At 31.0% G+C, this 19,827-nt stretch overlaps 1 protein-coding gene across 1 annotated transcript in view; it reads right to left on the bottom strand.

Annotated features, from left to right (window-relative positions):
• LOC103572270 (Golgi phosphoprotein 3 homolog sauron) overlaps positions 1-18,961 on the bottom strand; it is a 48,584-nt gene extending 29,623 nt beyond the window's left edge. Inside the window, exons 1-3 of the mRNA XM_014442933.2 lie at positions 18,253-18,961; positions 17,267-17,513; positions 17,013-17,188 (exon numbers count right to left, since the gene is read on the bottom strand). Coding sequence (XP_014298419.1) covers positions 17,013-17,188; positions 17,267-17,513; positions 18,253-18,498 — 669 coding nt within the window. The 5' untranslated portion in view covers positions 18,499-18,961. The remainder of the gene's footprint in view (positions 1-17,012; positions 17,189-17,266; positions 17,514-18,252) is intronic.
• Positions 18,962-19,827: the final 866 nt, after the last annotated feature.

Raw genomic sequence — 19,827 nt, 5'->3', positions numbered from 1 at the left:
TGTGGAAAAACGTCCAGGGGACGAAAATATTAGTTTGTCATAAGTAACCGTCCGCGAGACGAGAAAATATTAGTTTGTCATAAGGAAAATTAGTTTGTCATAAGGAAATTTAGTTTGTCATAAGTAATGTCCAGGGGACACATTAGTTTGTCATAAGTATATTAGTTTCTCATAAGAAATAATTATTGTTATAAGGTTGATAAAATAAAAGCAAGGTGCTTAATTGAAATAGAATTTGAATTAACATTATTTCAGCCTATTCTACGATTCCTCTCCGCTCTTACAAAATATTACAAACGACCCTGAGTAAATAATTAATCTAATTCAATTAAAATAAAATCCTACAACATCCGGTTCTGGAAGGCCGAGTCCATCTTCCAGTGGCGCCCTATTATTCGACTATAATACTAGGTCCAACCAGACTTAGCAAGAATAATCTCTCTGTCATATTAAATTTTAAAAATCGCTTCTTTATTAATGATTTTCGATTCTTAAATTTTCAAACTTCAGCACAAAACGTAATTTGTTAGAGCTTGAAAAGATCATAAAAAGACAACGGCATGTAATAGCATTTTCGAGCTCGAAGAGCTCGAAAATACATCCGCACTAATGTTTTCGAGTTCTTTGAGCTCAAAAACAGCGGGAAGTTTTGGGGCTGGACCGCGGGGCCAACCGACACCCAGATTTTTTTTATTCAGTTAATATTTTCTATGTTTTTTAAATTGCCATTAATTAGGCAGTAAATAAATTACAATAAATTAAGAAAAAACTGATTTTCTTTTTGAAGTTATAGTTTTTTAAGTAAGTAAAAAAAAAAGTTGAAAAGGTCAGAAACTGGGCCAGGATCAATAACTAGGTCTTTTACCTTATTTCCAGGTGACCTTGAAATAGGCCTCAGAGTAATACCCGTAACGAGGATCGTGAAACGGGATGGCCCCTGAAGGTGGTTCTCGCTGGATCATGTCAATGGTTGGTAGCGGCGTTCCACCACTGATACCCGTCCAAAACGTAGGTTAAACTTACGGGTGAAAGTGGTAGTTGGACACTTCACTAAACTCTGACGCCGCGATACCGGATTTTGGTAACTCGTTTCGAATGACCAACGTCACCGGATCGAGAAGAACTTCCTCGGTAACGATCTCTAAACGGGGACGTTAGTAAATTGAGCGACCGAGATCCTCGTGGAACGTTCGGATAATCCGGTGTAATTGGGCCTGTTTGCCCCCTCGTTTCTCTTTTGGCATAAGCTTGGGATGAGACAGAGATTACCTGTACAGCCGGTAACAGCGTTCAGATAGATTACCAGGTCACCAGTGTCAGCGTTCTCGGTAGCAAGACAGGAAGTGAGGACCACCGGTGTCAGCGTTCTTCAATGTAAAGGTGGTTTTTAATGATAACTACTACTTATGTAGTAGTGACAGCTTTTATTGCTCAAAAACGAACGAAGAAGCAGGACCAAATTAAGATAATTTTGATATGAGTTCTTGGCTCTCTTAGATCTCGTGATCGACTGACTTGGTGCTATTCTTCGTTGGTATTATTCATTCATCAAAATGTTAACATAACATCTCAGGTTTCCTATAAGAAAATCGTTCTGGCCCGGATCTCATGCATCTTCATGTGTTTAGACTATCCGTGAGCCACGGCGATTCTCTTATCGAAAGAGATATCCGTAACATTGTTGGCGGTGAAAAAAAATAATTTCGCCAACAGAGTAACGATTTATTAATTAATTTACGATTCTAAAAAGCGTTCAAGCTCTTCGAGCTCGAAAATACTTTTGTATGCCTTTGTTTTCAAAAAAAAATGTTTTTATCATTTTTTCTCAAACAATATCTCTCGAACGAATAAACCGATTGAGACTATTAAGGTAGCAATCGACGCGTTTTATTGAGTTCTATAACTGATCATATTTTGAAATTGATTTATCGAGTCGTTTTTGAGAAATTTTTAAAATACTAAAAAAAATTTTTTTTTTTAATTCTTTCGACAACGGTTTCTCTCGTAAGAATTAACCGATCTTGATGGTTGAGGTGGCATTCGACGCGGCTTATAAAGCTTCAGTGCCCAGTTGATTTTGGAATCGATCCATCAAGAACATAAAAAGTTATCCGAAAAAACATTTTTGAAAAAAGTTTATTTTTCGAATATCTCTGAGTGAACCCTACCGATCAAGCTCATTTTTTTTCATCTTCAAGATATTCGCAAGCCGCGTCGAATGAAACCTTGTCAATCAAAATTGGGTCATCCGTTCAAAAGTTATAGATATTTACATACGTACGTACGTACATACATACATACATACATACATACATACACTCGGACATCATCGTGAAATTAGTCAGGATAGCTTCCTAGAACCTCAAAACGTCAAGATCTCTGAGAAATTTGATTTTCGAAAATCGGACTGAAACCAATAACTTCCCGAGTTTTTGAAAATTTGCAATTTTTTTAGCAGGAAATTAAAAATATTATTAAAATTTTTAATTAAATATAACTGAAGCCAGAATGTAACGATAATTTTTTTTTTGCACAAAAGTTTTGTGAATTTTAACCTTTATAACTTTTGTCCTATTTATTTTTTAAATATACCACCAATAGCACTATACCTTTGAAATCATAATTTTTAGGATGTAGCATTGTAAATTTCATTTGAAATAATACTAGCTATCGATAACACAAAATCTTAAGCTTTTTAGTATGAATTACAGATGTAAACATCGCAAAATTTGAGAACTTCATGTAATAGAAATTTTAGAAATGCCACCTGGCACCCAGAATGGAAGGTAGATTTTTCAAAAATTTGCAATACTTCCTTGACTTTTCGCTAGCTCAAGCTTAGTTTAAAACAAAGGCCCCGCCTTGTTCATTTTTACTAAGGTTGAAGCCAATTTTTGAAGGTCAGTTTTTCAATCCGAGATTCGTAATCCGTGATTCAAATATTGTTAGCATACTTATATAGACTTATCCAAAAAATTAAAGGAACAAGAAAATTTTATATATTTTTTAGTGATTTTTGGAAGGCTGTATTTTTGTGAAAAATGATCGTATCAAAAAGAAAAAAAAGCAAATTGAAGCTTGAAATCTCTAGTTTAATTAAACTAAAGATCTTCCGGCAGAAAAACTTTTTGAACCACAAGAATTTTTTTACTTTTTTTTTTTTTTTACGTAAAACAAATCCGAAAGAAATTAATTTTTTCATTTTGGTAATAATTACATTAATCAAGGAACAAAACTTGTTCCTCTAAATGTTTTGTAAAACTTTGAGCAATCAGCCCGGACAAACGGTTCAATGAATCAATGTGAAAATATCCAGGGTTTTTAGGGGTAAATTAAGCTATAAAATCACCTGGCAACATTAACATTTTCATCAATATTTGCAAAGTAGCGATGAGTTGACTAAAAAAACCAGAAAACGGTCATTTATAAAGGTTTTTCAAATTAATATTAAGGATGAAAAAAATTTTTTTTTTTTAAATCGAGAATGGAGCTTGTAGAGAATTTATTCAAGTTTCTTAAACTGCCCTTTAAATTACTGTGCGACCATTAGTTGCTAAGATATCGATAATCAAAGACAAAAGAACCCCTTTTTCATTTGAAGGCTGATATCATAGCAGTAAATTATTCTAAAAATATAATACTTAGAAAAAAAATTTTTTCAAAATTTCATTCTTTTTTATACTTAGAAATTATTTTTCAACAAATGAAAAAATTTTTCCTAAGTTCAAACGTTTTTTATCATTCTTATACTTTAAAGTCACAATTACGTTGGTTCCGAAAATGAAATTTTTGTTATACGCCCTTATGGCTACCGGTACTAATCTCGGGAACCATAAGGGCGTATAAAAAAATTTGATTATTAAAAAAAAGAAATTTTTAGTCTCTACTGTTACGTTCTGGCTCTAATTTAATTTAAATAAAATTTTTTTGGAAATTTTTTTTTTGAAGTCTCGAATTATTTATTCGCCACGGTGGTCGAATAAACGGTTCGACACTTCTTAGAATTATAATTAAATAATAAATTAATAAATCGTTACATTGTTGGCGATGTTATTTTATTCATCACCAACAATGTAACGGAAATCTCTTGCGATAAGAGAGTCGCCGTGGCTCGCGGATAGTCTAAACAGATGACGACGCATGAGACCCGGGCCACGACGATTCTCTCATAGGAAACCTGAGATGCAACGTTAACACTTTTGATAATGTATAATACCAAGGAGGGACAGAATCAAGGCAGTCGATCACAAGATCTAGTAGAGCTAAGAACTCTACATAAAACTGCTGGCTTGATCCTGTCACTCGGACTTTAAGGCAAAAATATATATCCGTACTTTACCAAATACGCACTCCTTATTGTAACTTTGGGCGCTGTCACCGGCAGCCTAATAATCTCATACCTCATATTGGGCGCTGCTACCGGCAGCCTAATACTCTCATCTGTTTTGGGCGCTGATACCGGCAGCCTAAGCACTTCCCTTCCGCATCCCAAAAATTCATGCCGAGAAGCCGAAGGTCAGGCAAAAAGGCCCAGTTCCGCCGGATCATTCGAACGATCCACGAGGATCTCGGTCGTTCAGTTCACCAACGTTCCCGCCTAGAGATCGTTGCCGAGGAAGTCCTCCTCGATCCGGTAACGTTGGTCATTCCAAAACCGGCTAATAAGTTACCAAGTTCTGGTATCGCGTCGAGTGAAGTTCGTGACCCGTCGGGTTCTGGTGGTATTATTCAGCAGCTGGAGTCACTCGCCCTTAAAGAGGAACCGGGCCCTTCAGGCTCGTCTTGTCCAGAGGAAGCATCAAGGGAGGACACAGTCTTCTGGACTGGTATCAGTGAGGGTTGGCAGCTGATTCCAGTGGACGTTCCATCCGCCCGTCCGCCTAGTGGGAGCATCCCTTTCCACGACCCTCGTTACGGGTATTATTCTGAGGCCTATTTCAAGGCCACCGGCAAGGACGAGTACGCACCGGCGGAGGAGAAAAAACTACGTAAGAAAGGGATTATTTGGGCCGACTTATGGGGCCCATAATCTCCACCATGGTAAGTCATCAAAACATTTTCGCATAAAATAAAGAAAGGTCTACAGCTGACGCACCTGGGGTCTATTGACACCCTAACGACGTCAACCTGGTCAATTTAAAATTATTCTGTCTAATTCATAGATAAGCCAGAATGTAACACTACTATTTTTATAAAACATAACTACGTCAATTTTCGAAAAAAAAAAAAAAAAAAATTTTATACGCCCTTATGGCTTTTCAGCGGTACATTTCGCAGGCATACGCCCTTATGGCATCTGTAACGCGATGTGTGTGTGTGTATTAGCGATAGGCAAAAAAAAAATCGATTAATCGAACATCGATGTTTTTTTTTCCATAATCGATTATTTTTTATCGATGTTCTTAAGTACCGATGAATCGATTATTTGATTTTTTTTTCTAATAATCGAAAAAAATCGAAATAATTTTTTAAAAAATTGAAAACAAAAAACGGATGTACTTTTAATTTGTCTAGCCTAACTTTTTGAATGCTACCATCAATCATTCTATTGACGCATGTTCAATAATAATTATTTTTCATTTCATTACACTTTTGTTTGTCAGTTTGACATTAATATTTGGTATATTTTTATTCACCGTTATTCATAATATTCTGTTCTTTTATATTAATAATTATGAATGAAGTGAATCAAATTCGTGTTTTAACCGTCATACTTAAGTGATACGTTTTGTAAGGTTAATTTTAGAGTGAATCAAACATTGGAATTTCTAATGGAAAGTGATCCAATAGAATATTGGCTGTCTATGAAAAATGCTTTTCCAAACTTATTTTATGTTGCAATGAAATACCTGTGTATTATTGCAATTTCCGTCCTATTGGAACGTTTGTGTTTAAAAGCAGGAGACATTAAAAGAGAACGGCGTAGTCGATTAACTTGGTATTTTTAAAATGAATTAGTTTTTTTGAACTCTACTTCTAAAGAAGATTGGAACTTTTTAATAAATGAGTAAACTCGAAGATATTTTTATTTTAATATGTTTGAGCACATATTTTTTATTTATTCAATAATTACATAAATAAAATTTTATATTAAAAATTTGAATCAAATTGTAGCGGTTCATTATCATCGCGTGATAACAAAAACATCGATTTCTTTCGATTGTTTTCGTTAATAATCGATTTATAATTAAATCGATTATGTAAACATCACCTATCTCGAGTGTGTGTGTGTGTGTGTGTGTGTGTGTGTGTGTGTGTGTGTGTGTGTGTGTGTGTGTGTGTGTGTATACATAACTTTTTAACTAATGAACTGATATGGATGGTTAAGGCGGCAGTCGAAAGAACTTGTTAATCATCAACTTTTCTGAAAATTTCAGATCATTTGATCAAGTAGACTCAAAAATATTTGCGAATTATGAAAAAAAAATTTTTTTTTTATTTCTCAGAAGAGACTTGAACGATCGAATTCAAAATCTAATCAACTGTAGAACTTAAAAAAACGCGTCGATTGCCGCCTCATTCGACTCAATCGATTAATGCGTTCGAAAGATATCGTTGGAGGAAGAAATGGTGAAAAACGGGTTTTTCCAAATATCTTTGAAACAGCTAAACCGATCGATTTCAAATTTTAATCAGCTTTAGAATTCAATGAAACGCGCCGATTGCTAACTTAAACGTCAAAATCGATTCATTAGTTCAAAAGATATCGGCATTGAAAAATTAAAAAAATAACATTTTATGTTATTTTTTTTCGAAAAAATCATAATATAATGTATTAAAGTGTGTCTGAAATCATATCAACTCTTCCTCTTTATGGTCTCTTTCGATCACCATGTCATATAACTTGTTAATTAGTATAAATCATATTATCAAGAAAAAAAAATGAAAACATACAGTTTTCAATATTATTCTCGTATATTTCATATATTATTGCTCTGACAAAAACCGCTTTTTCATTAATGATTTTCGATTCTTGAATTTTCAAACTTTAGCGTAGAACGTAACTTGTTAGAGCTTGAAAAGCTCATAAAAAAAACAACTGAATGTAATTGTAATTTCAAACTCGAAAATACATTCACACTAATGTTTTCGAGCTTAAGGAGGGTTGTTAGAGCTGGCCCGCAGGGATAACCAACGCTCAGATTTTTTTTCTTTATTTATTAAATAAATAATTTTTTATTTTTTGTTTTAAAGCCATGTTTTTATATAACTTACTTTTTAATAAAATATGAATAAATTTTTCATTTTCACTAGAATAAATTTCATAAATGTAGTGAAATTTATTAGTTTTATACTTATATACATTAGGGTGCTTCGTTTGAAATGACTATATTTTTGTCTGGTTCATCGATGGAATAATCTTCTAAACATATAAAAAAAATTTTTCACCAAAAATGAGCTCTTAATTTTGATTTTTAGTACTCACTAAATGAATTTGAAATTTTCCCTTTTATCAACATGTAAATTTTGATCTTTTTTTTTTTTTTTTTTTTTCAATTATCTATAGCTCTGCGGCATCGCAAGATATTTAGTCAATATGAGGTGGAAATAACAGAGGCAAAGACCATCTAAATGCTTCACATTTGAGGCGTGCAAAAAAAAATAATCAAAATTTACATTTTGATCAAATGGGAAAATTTTAAATTGATTCAGCGAGTGCTTAAAATTAAAATTAAGAGCTCATCTTTGGTGAGAATTTTTTTTATATGTTTAGAATATTATTCCGTCGATGGACCAGAAAAAAAATAGTCATTTCAAACGAAGCACCCCAATATACATTGTATACATTTAATGTTTTTGGTTTTTTAACTTGTCAACATGCATGTGTTATGTCCGACTTCGCAAACTTTCCTACAATCACTCGTGTTGAACTCTCCATAGGAATACAATTCCATTTTCTCTTGAGAGAAACAAGGATGGGTTCAATGAAGTGTGACAAACCTATTCTACCATATTTCTTTCTTTCTGTCTTTCATTCTCTTATTCTTCGGTCCCCACTTATTGTCAGCTAAGATCGCCTAATGCGCACAATTAGCACTGACTTAAATTAAGTTCCGTTAACCGGACATCTCACAAGATGCAACTCACCTAAAAATTTCCCTTTCCCTTAAACTCGGACCCCTATGGTTGCGGCGTTCAAGAAAATTTCGAAACTCAAAATCACTCTACCGAGCACCGGTTTGCATTGCGGTTTGTAGCTGAGTTACCCCTCAGCAAAGAGTCAATTACTAGGTACAGCGGTATCCTCAAATCTCTTATAAAAAAAAAAAAAAAGAAATAAAACCGATCACCTCGCTTTTATAATTCAATTAAATTCATAAAATAAATCATTAAAAATCGCATCGCGAAAGAAAATCATAACAGTAAAAAAATATATCAAGGTATACATTTATACAGTCATATATATATATATATATATATATATATATATATATATATATATATATATATATATATATATATATATATAAATAATAATCACGCATCGCGGAAACAAGTATAACAAAAATAAATATTAAATAAATGTTCAAAAATAAAAAACAATTCTCCTTAAAGAGCACTGTTTCTATTTCCTGCGAAGGAAAATAAAGGAATTGTTCTTTTAGTTCAATATAAAATAAAAATTTCTGTATCGAAAGAGATAAAAATATAAAAAAATAATAATAAATAATAATAAAAGTGTTATTGGTTGTGAGTGATAAGTGTTAATAGAAAATTTGTGAAAATTATTATATCCGAAAATTCAAACTTAAAATTTGGAGTGTAATTAATTAATGTATAAGGTAATAAAGATATTCCTTTAAAGAGTATTAGCTCTATTTTCTTTAAAGAAAAATTAAAGGAGTTTTTATTGCCAAATTAAAATTGGAGTTCGAAATAAAAAAAAAACCATAAGTGATAATAAATTTCGTGTATTATTCATCAAATAAGTTAAGCAATAAGTCTTCACCCCACCCTCATCAGGAGATCACTAGCACCGAGATCTAGCAGCCAATTCAAGGGTCTACAACACGGGAACTAGCGCAACGAAAAATATTAATTTATACCTCAACACTAAAGGTAAGGTAATAATAATTGACTTCATTTTTTTTCTACTCTAATAACTTTTCCAATCAGCCTCAAAAGTTTAAGAGGAAATAAGGAAGCTATTAAGTTAAAAATCGTATGTATTGATCCGCGCATTTCTAATCTAAATTCCATTCTATCAGAGAAAATCTAGACAGTACAGTTTCGGTTAGGGCGAAGCTCTAGTGATCAGTATAATTTCCATTTTACCGATAACTGGATCTTCATCCCGCGCCTAACGGTCAGAGACCTTCGTTCGAACCTGACGTGTGGCTAAGCGGTCACCCAGCCAAATAGTAATTATGCTCGATGCTACTTAACTTTGGTGATCACCCGAGCCATACGCGTGCCGAACGGCTGCCTCAGCCGATTTTTATTTTAAATTGTATTGAGATACTGTAGAACATTATTTAACTCCGACTGCACGTAATGAAAGAGGAGGGGTATATGCATTTGCCTAAGAAGTTCCCACTTTTTTTGTTATACTCCTATTTTCTTGTAAGGTAAAGGCCCTGTTTCTGACACTTTAAGAATAACAGTTGAGTTAGTTCTATGGTTACTAATATAAGTAGTATATTACGTACCTAGGGAGTGACAAGAACGCGGGTTGCGATGGCATACTTTCCTCCCGTGGTGCGTATACAATTTTTTATCAGACCAGGATCGAAAGTTCGATTAAAACTTTAATAATAAAATTTAATCTTATATTTTTAAGTTTGCAATGATAAAAAAATTAGCGTGCATGCTTTAGTTGTAATGCTCATGCGTTAAGTTTTTTTGAAGATATCGTGTAACTAAGCAACAACTTATTTATTTATTTATAACGATATAGAAAGTAACATAACTAGCCTTTGTGTGTTACATACAATTATTCGCAATTAAAATAATTATTATTTGGTGTGGATGTGTAAAACATTAATAGTCAAGTAAGATAAAAAATAATTTAAAAACAAAATTCCGACAGTATAAAAAAAAAATTTAATAATCAAATTGCTTGAAAATATCCTGGTAAAAAAATTAAAATGAGCTCAGAAGAATCTGACAATGAATTAGGAGAAGAAAAAATAATTAGAAATTTAGAAGACGCAGCAAAGCAGATTACGAGCAATTTTTTGCCCGAAAAATCAAAAGCTCGCTACAATTTATGTTATGATGAATTTTTATTATGGAGAGAAAAAAATAAAACTGATTCTTTTAATGAGAGCGTTCTCTTGGTTTATTTCCAAGAACTATCGAAGATTCAGAAGCCAACGTCTTTGTGGAGCCGATGGTCAATGTTGAGAACGACTATTAATTTAAGATACGGCATTGACATAAATTCATACCACAATTTAAAAATGTTTATTAAAACTTGTGCCAAAGGATATCATCCTAAGAAAGCTCAAGTGTTGACTTTAAATCAAGTCAAAAAGTTTTTAGAAGAGTCTGATGACTCAATTTCCTTGGCAATGAAAGTAAGTAATACACGTTAAAAAATATTTACAACTTAATTTATAATACATTTATTTTTAGAATTAGTATTTACAAATATTACATAAGAAAGTATATATATATGTATTTACAATTTACAGGTCATCCTTATTTTTGGAATTTTCGGTGCACTGAGAACGAGTGAAATATGTGACCTCAATGTCCAAGATATTGAAGACACAGGCAGCCAACTAATAGTTACAATTAAAGATAATAAAAACTACTACTCCCGTAATTTCGTCATTGGCAAAGAATACTACAACATTGTAAAAAAATACATTTCTTTGCGGCCGACAATAATACCAGACGATTTTTTATCGGTTACCAAAAAGGGATATGTATACGTCAGGTGATCGGAAAAAATAAAATAAGTGAGGTGCCAAAAATAGTTGCGATTTGTTTGCAATTAGAACACCCGGAAAGTTACACTGGCCACTGTTTTCGACGCACGGCAGCTACTTTACTCGCAAACTCCGGTGCAAATTTAACGGCCATCAAACAAGTTGGTAGGTGGCGATCAAGTACTGTGGCAGAAGGATATATTGAACATTCCTTGGCAAATCGACCACAAATTTATCAGCAAATGATTTCTTCTGACCAAGAAACCCCATCTACGTCTACCGCCAATCAAGCTCCGTCTTCACCACAAAGAAGTCACCAGATAAATTTAGAAAAAGATACTGACAGAAAACATTTTTTAACCCCTGATTCTGATGATGGTGAGCTTTTTTTGGGACCTGAATTCGATGAGATTCCTGAATTAGATGAAAATTCAGCTCCATTATCATCCGCTAAGCATGATTCTGAGATACCAACGCACATCGAACCAAAAAATAAATCGACATCAAAATCATTCCTTAAAATTAATTCAGGTGACAAAGATCACCTCCGAGAAATTCAAAATTTAAATTATGATGAACACGCAAAAAAACACGGAAAATCAGAAACAAGCAACAAACGTTCAAATAAGAGACAACTTGAAAATGAAGAGATTGATTCTTTAACAATTGATTCCTCATTCGTCAACATTAAAAAATGTAAAATTCAACGACTTATTATTAATAAGAACCAATGCAACTGCAATGTTAAAAATAATCCTTAATTTGAAGATTTGTTTTTATTTACTGTTCGAATTTCACTAAAAATTACAATAGTATTGTTGATTGCTGAATTAAATTTAATTAATCACTAATTCATATAATATATTATTATTGATTATAATAAAAATAAGGATTGTAAATCATGCTATTATTGATATAGCCATTATAAACTGTATGCTTTAATATTGATTAGCAATTAGTTTTTTCGCAAAAATAAAAAAAAATTTTGTTTCTTAAGTGCTTCATGAGTCAAAATCTTTTTCCTATTTTACCCTATCGAAAATTTTTCTAAATTACATTTGACTCACTTATATATACTGAGAAATATTTTCGGAGTAAATCTATAGACTAAACTGTTTCCTTGAGGAAGAATTTTACAGTATCTATAGCGATTCCGCTCGAATGAGAATTTTGCTTAATGGATGAGAGATCCAATAAAATTAATAAGGTCCTTTTATAAAAGATTATATCGAAACACTTGCATTCAAAGCTTTTTTAGTTATAGAAACATGTTTGTCATGACATGATACTTAGTTTATAAATTTAAGACTTTATATTATCTTATAATTACATGTACCACAACAGCAACTCAAAAATTATTACATTTTTTTTATTTATTCATTTGTACATCTTAAATAAAAATTAAGATTGGTTTTATTATATTTCACACATTAAAATTTATTGTAACCTATCATGACAAATAATTTTGACGTTTAAAAATAACGTATTCATTGGCATGTGCAAGAAAATTAAAGCATGCGCCCTAATTTACATCATTATTTTACCGGGAAGCAATGTGGCACTTTCGTCCCTGAAAATAAGGTCGAAAGACGAGCTTTCGATCAAGGTGTGATAAAAATTCTATTTAAATAAACAGCATTTTATTTAATAAATAAGTTTAAAATTTTGAAATAAGGTCATAAGCACAAAATAATTATTTGGAACTAATCATTAATTTAAATTAATATTTTAAAAAATGTTATTTAAAGACCTAGTTTCTGACACTCAAAATTTCCTGCGCTGTAGTTTCTGAGACTGACATTTATATAATAGTATATTACACGACTAGGGAAGTAAAGTAAGAAATGTCTCAGATCCCATGTAACAACAAACATGTGATCTGAGGCTTTCTTATTTACTTCCCGAGGAGTGTATATTATTTTCTCGTCGACGAAGGCGGAAAGCGACAATTTCGTTTTGCACAGCGGGACAAAAGTTGACACTTTCCGCCCGAAGGCGAGAAAAAATGATTTATCATTTATTAGGTTATGTGGTATTAAATTTAAATAAACTAAAATTTTCAATTGTAAAAGAAATTAAATATTTATCATAAATAAAACACATTTTTTTCTAAGACAGAAACAATTTAAATTATAGTAATGGTCTAGAAGTGAGGTTCTACATATTTTTCAAAGTTCCAAGTGCTTACACCTTAAATATCGATAATTAAATTTTTTTCACGTGTTCAGCTACACGGTGGATTAAATTTTCTGGATGTGTCTTTAACACTAGATATCTATCTGAACCTTGCAATTGAAGTGTACAAAATATAAATTTTCTCTTATATATAAGTAATTTTATATAATACCGTAAGAAGGACGGTGGTGATGGAAAGGTCTAACTAAGATTCAAAAAATTTTTTAAACTCTTGTAATAGTGAAAATCGGCATATTTGTGTTATTTCAATACTTTTACGGTGTACAACAGCTCACCTAATATATTATTGCAAGTATTTTAGACGGTATCCGCCTCCTTTTGCTAGTGTAGTGTTTGGCTGAAGCCGACAACACAGTTTTTGCCGGCGCGTACTAGTATAGTTGTCCCGATGAAAGCTTGGGATTTTTTTTCCGACCAGTTCTTTCCCCCACCACCATAATATTAGAATAAGTTCATGCGCAAAGACTCTAAAATCAACATTTTAATGGTGAGAGAAGATATCGTGATGGTGAAAAAATCCCAAGCTTTCGTCGGGATGACTATAAGAGATGTAATCTAACGCAAGAGTGCGTTAACATAGCCTTATTGATGAGTCCGTTAACGTGCTTAGAACAAAACTACACATACTATGGCAAACAGGCATATACTTTGAATTTTAGTGGTTAACTTAAGAGTTAATGCATAGAATGATAATAGAATTATGTCATTTAGTGATGTGTGGCACGGAATTGAAAAATAATGAACGTAACACACTGATAGAAAAACTATCTTGATTCAAGAAAAATTTTTTCCTCAAAATGTGGTTCTTGTTTCAAAATATTTAATTGTTTTAATTCGAGAAATAAGTCTTTGAACCAAAAAATTGAAATTCTCGGATAGAGAAAAAAAATTCTTCGTTTGAGATTTCTATTTATCGATGAAGCCTTTTTCGTTTTGAAACAAAATTCTGACATATTTCGCTTAAGAATTTCTTGTTCTTGGATTAAGTTAGGCAAAATGTAGGTTTAAGACATTACCGACTTGTTTCGAGAATAGTGCGATTTTTAAATCAAGGTATCAATTTACTAAGTTTGAAAAAAAACTTTTTTTTTATTTTAAAAATAAAAAATTTTAAAGTGATTTGTTAGGACTACATTCATTTACTTCAGATATGTTAAAGTAGAAATTTATTTTTAAAAAATTTTTTTTTCATTACTTTAAAAACATCTTCCATCAAGAAATTATTACTCGAACCAAAAATTTAAAGTTCTTAAAATAATAATACGACATTTTTAGTTGAAGAGAAAAGTGGTCTTGCTTGAAGAATTTAATAGTATCGATTGAAGATAATATAGTTTCGGGTCAAGACACGAGAGTTATCCATCAAAGATACAAAATCTTTAGAGCCAAGAAAATCTAAATCAAGACAAAAATTTCTTGAAGCAAGACAATTGGTTTTCTTCAGAAATAAATTCTTGACTCAAGAAAATATTTCTTGAGTCAATATAAAATTTCTATCAGTGCAGCTAAATCAAGTATAATTTATACCTTTGGTATACGCTTATAACTCACTGTGGCTTACATAACACCTAATTAAGCACAGGTATCTTCAATTCGCTGACAAACGCTAAAGAATGAAACTTGATTCATAGCGATTTGTCCATTTTTGGATTTTTGATATAAACAGGTGGAGCCCCGATTATAGACCATTACCGTTATCTTTTCTCCATGTAATTATAAAAATATAATGAAAAATACATGGATAGGTTAATAATTAACTGTAATTTAGTTTAAAATATTAATGTATCATACTAAATAAAATTTGATAATCAAAATGTGAGCGTCAATAACTAGGCTCAATTTTACAGGTGTGTCACAGTTATTGACTCTCAAATTAGTAATGGTCTATAATTGGGGCATTCATTCTGCAACGCTCTTCCGTAAACTGCTTACACTATCAATAAAAAATAACTCCCACAGCTACTCTCTTATTAAGATATTTTATTTTTTATTTTTGTTATTGTTATTAATTGATTTCAGCATGAGTTTTTTCAAATTAAAAACAAATTTATTGATCTACTAGAGTGAATTTTTTTTTTAATTAACAATGAAGTTGAAAGTGGCAGAAATTGGGAGTGTCAACAACTGAGCCCTTTACCTTAATTTAATTTATCTAAAAAGGTAACTGACCATCGAAAATAATCAGGATTCATAACTGATAATTCAAGGCTATAATTATCTATTTATAAAATTATATTCTTAAAAATATAGTCCATTGAAAAATTGGCACAAAATCCAGCGCTAAAACGAAATATCGTTATTTTTATTCATATTTTATCATGTTAGCTTATAGGTGAAGCAAAATAAATAATCATGTGGGTTTTTTCAAATATTTATAGATATCATCATTAATAAAAATTTCAACTAATTTCGATTCACTATTGATTAGTGCCCATTGAGTATTATGAATGTATACATAATGTATATAAAAATCTTATAGTAGTAAATGCATATCTATATAGTAGTAAAAAAATTGAATCGTTCTGAATTGATTTGAATCGCTTCTAATTATTTTAAATCATTTCTTTTCATCGGGAATAGAAGATATAAAAAGTCTGGAATGAAAAAAACAATAGAAAAAAAAAAGACAAGTTGGAAACAATTGATTATTTGAAAATCCCTGACTGTCGTGAATATTTGAAAAGTAAACAATAATTTCTATTCAGCAATAAATGAAGATGAACGTCTTAAATATATCTAAGTTGGAGCACATGGTAAAATCGAAATTCGGCGTTATGAAAATTGTGTAATGGATGTATCAATCGCGTTCTTTGACTTGAATATATTTTACGCGCTCATCTTGAATTATTATTGAACAAAAATCATTTTATACTTTTTAAATATTCATGAGAGTCGAGGGTTCTTTAATGAGTAATTTTTTCCTATTTTGTCTTTTTTTCTATTATTTTTTTTTTTTTTTTTTTTTTTTTTTTTTTTTTACTTTTAATACAAAATGTCTAAATGAAGCTGGAAAATAAAAAATTATTTCTTGTATTGATACAAAAATTCTCAAAACAGGAACTTTCTACTTTCTGTGAATTAATGTTTTATCGATAGTTAAATTATACAAGACTTCTCATTACTTGAAAAAGTTATATTATTGTCTATCTATATTATTAAGAGAATTAGGAAAATTTGGTCCCGGCATATCTATATGATAGAATTGGTTAGTGGTATTAAATTTGATATCGTTAGAAAGGTCTTGACTTGAATTTGTACCTTTTCATAGTTTAAACTCTTTTTTATTGCCAAGCATTGAGATAAATCGATTTACCTGTCAATGGAATTACATTTAAATTACACGGGAAAAAAGACAGTCTTATTCATTTTCTTTAAACAAATTAATATTTTAATTATTCTGTGACTAAATATGACTAAATGTCACTGAATATATAGCTATATTATTTATATCACGTTACTGATTCCAAAACTACATATTTTTATACTTCCTTTCGGTTTCGGAGAGCTTCTCAAAGCCAAAAGAGGGCACACAGAAAAAGAAAGGATACCTTGACGCAAAAAATCTTTCCTCGCCCCAAGAAAATTTTTATTTACCCCAATAAATTTTTTGTATTGTGAATTGAAAACAAAAATTCATTTAAAACTAGAAAAAATTACTTGGCGTAAGAATTTATTTCTTGCCCAAAAAAATCTTTTCTCGCTCCAAGAAAATTTTTGTATTCAAAATTCGAAATGCATAACATTTCTTGGTGCAAGTAAAAATTTTTTGCAGCAAAAAATCCTTTTTTTATGTGTATTTCATAAATTTAGTAGTGATATTTGGGTGGTCACATAGTGACTGCTGGTTGCTCGTATTATTTATATATTAATTTTGGGAAATTCGTAAAAATGTGTACTCAAAAATGCAAAACTATTAAATGGAAATGCTATGTTATATACCTTTTTAACGAGTCGAGTTTTAGCTAGATTGTCAGTCAATGGGTGTGTTGTCATATCAAATAATAAAAAATTTTGTTTTTCTGTTGTGAGGACACCTTTTTCAACTAAATTTTTTGCCAATCGTTCTCGAACATTTTTCAACTGATACCTCAATTTTAGGGGATTCCATGTTTCTCCTAAAATGAATATGTTATTAAAACAAAAACAAGAAGTAAGCAAATTTCATTTATATAACTTTAAGTTTTAGAACGAACCGCTTAAATATTCAATCCAACTTTGAACTGGTTCTGGTGGTTCATATTCTTTTAGATGTTTTAAAGCTTCATCCAATAGTACGTCACCAGTAGGAGCGTCATTTTTTACCAATAGTTTTCTAGTTAGTAAACCTCGCTTTCGCATTCCAGCTTTTTCTAATTCAACTCTTCCACGTAAACCTAATTCTGCTAATATACATCCTCTCAACCCAGAACTTATACAGTCATTCCAAAATGAAGTATAGCCCTGAATAAAGAAAATAAATAAATTTAAATACATATTTACGTAAGTTTTAATAAATATCAAATAATTTTTAATTTTTTTTTTTTTTTTTTTTTTTTTTTTTTTTTTTTTTTTTTTTTTTTGATAGTGTCGTAGATGCCACACACGGATGAACTTTAATAGCGCTCTTCGCTCAAGACACTGATTTATGTAAGCTCATACACAAATACATCCATGGACAACGACAATAGCAGTACAGTTGGACCTCGTTGTAAGACTAAACGTTATAAGACTCTTCTTCTCAATTTGTTAAAACTCGCTTGGAACACTTCCACCACCAACAACTCAATAAAAATTTTGCGCCGAAACCTCGTTATATGACTAACGACCAGTACGACTAAAATCGAGATAAAATGTAAATACATAAAGATTTTAGATTAAATAATTTATTTTTATAAAGAATACTTGAAATCTCGTGGTATCACATAATTAATTAACAAAAAAGAACGACAAAATTCTGTTTATTTATAATTATACATGAAATAGATTAACTGTGTAATAGAGTTGAACCGAATGCATAAATAAAACGCAAAACAGAGATAGTCTTATAGCGAGGTTTGGGCGCAAAAGCTGTTAAGCACAATAGTAGGGGTACCTCAATTCCAAAAATTTTCTCCCCTACAGCCCCGAGCTAGTCTTATAACAAGGTCCTACTGTACTATTATTCTACAGTATATAAAAAAAAAACTAAAATCAACAAAACCTCTTTATCTTTTAATCCAAGCAACAAAACTTCTTCCATTAACGTCAATCTGGTTTCTTTATCTGAATCTTCATCTATGGTTGGATTAGAATTAAAATCTTTCAATGAATTACCCTCGAGATCAGGTCCATGACCAGATGATTGGTCATTCGAAATCCCACTTGAATCAGAATTTCCATCCTGTCCTAATGTATTGCTACTATTAACTACTCTTCTCCTCTGTATTAAACCGTCAGTACGATTCATATTAATTTTTGTTCAACTGCAGCGTTCTATTATGTATATATCACCACGTAATTGAAGTTTAACGTTTATATTTTTCACTTCTTTAATTTTAAATAAAAACAACTACGATGCAATGAAAAAGGTTGTTGACATTGACAACAACATTACACTTATTTCCAAAATGGCTTGTCTACTACTGTCTTCAGGATTTGTGACTGTGAGATAATCATAATCAGCAATTGCAAATGACACGTTTGTGTAATCGACTTTTATTCGCTAGATGTCACTAACTGTGAAAACACTGCATACTATTTTTCTCTTTTAAAAAATAAAGAAAAAAAAAAGGTAACTTATCGTTAAATTTTTCGAGTTTGTCATATTCAACTACACCACCATTTGAAATGATTTTAAAAAATTTGAATTGGGTAATATATAGATATACCCTTAGCATGGATCAAATCATTTTTCTTAATCAGGGTTAGCCGAAAATGTTTCACTGCAGAACTTGCTGAGCAATTATCTTCGAAGTATTGTTATGTCCTCAACAGCCTCAGGTGCCTCCACCTGTTAATTAATTAGTAAACTTGAGATATATAAGAAGCGCGCATTTAAATTCCATTTGAAATTATATATTAATTTCTTACAACACTTATTGCGTCTTAACAATATTGAGTCAATAATTTAAATGATAAATCGTCGTGGCACATACTCATTAAATTATATATTTTTATGATAAGAAAGTTTAAATAAATAGATAGATAAACCTTTATTTTGTATTCAGAGAAATATAAATACAGGTTGAGTGGTCTTGGAACGTTTCCTGTCATCCGATACTTAAAACCTAAACAAAACATACGCATAAAAATCATGAATAGGCCCTTGTTCTAAAGTTAACCGTCAATATGGTTATAAACAAATACATATTCTATCAACAAGTAAGAAAAGAAAATATATAATTAATAAATGTTACTTACTAATGAAAACCATGTCTCACCAGAATTTAACTATTACTGTTAATATTAAATAAAGAGTGACGCGTATAATAAATAAATTAAAGAAAATATAGAAATATAGCATTATATCAATTATAATAATGTTTCACAATAAATAGTAATGTCAATCGTACTAAATAATTAAATATAGAATAATTATGGAGGAATACACCTCTGATAGCCTAGAATATTTAACTGGAAGATTGTATCTAAGTACATATAAATACAATAAGTAATAAGAAGTTGTAGAATGGATAAAGTGAAGAACGTATATGTGTAAGCTTATATCCCAAATTTGAATTAGTAGAAAGTATAAATGTATAAGTATAATATTTAGTAAAGAACACAGATATATAAG

Source organism: Microplitis demolitor, chromosome 2, assembly GCF_026212275.2.
Source record: "Microplitis demolitor isolate Queensland-Clemson2020A chromosome 2, iyMicDemo2.1a, whole genome shotgun sequence".
In the NCBI taxonomy this organism is placed as follows: domain Eukaryota; kingdom Metazoa; phylum Arthropoda; class Insecta; order Hymenoptera; family Braconidae; genus Microplitis; species Microplitis demolitor.
Note: the sequence above shows the minus strand (reverse complement) of the source record. Positions and strands in the feature narration are given on the sequence as shown.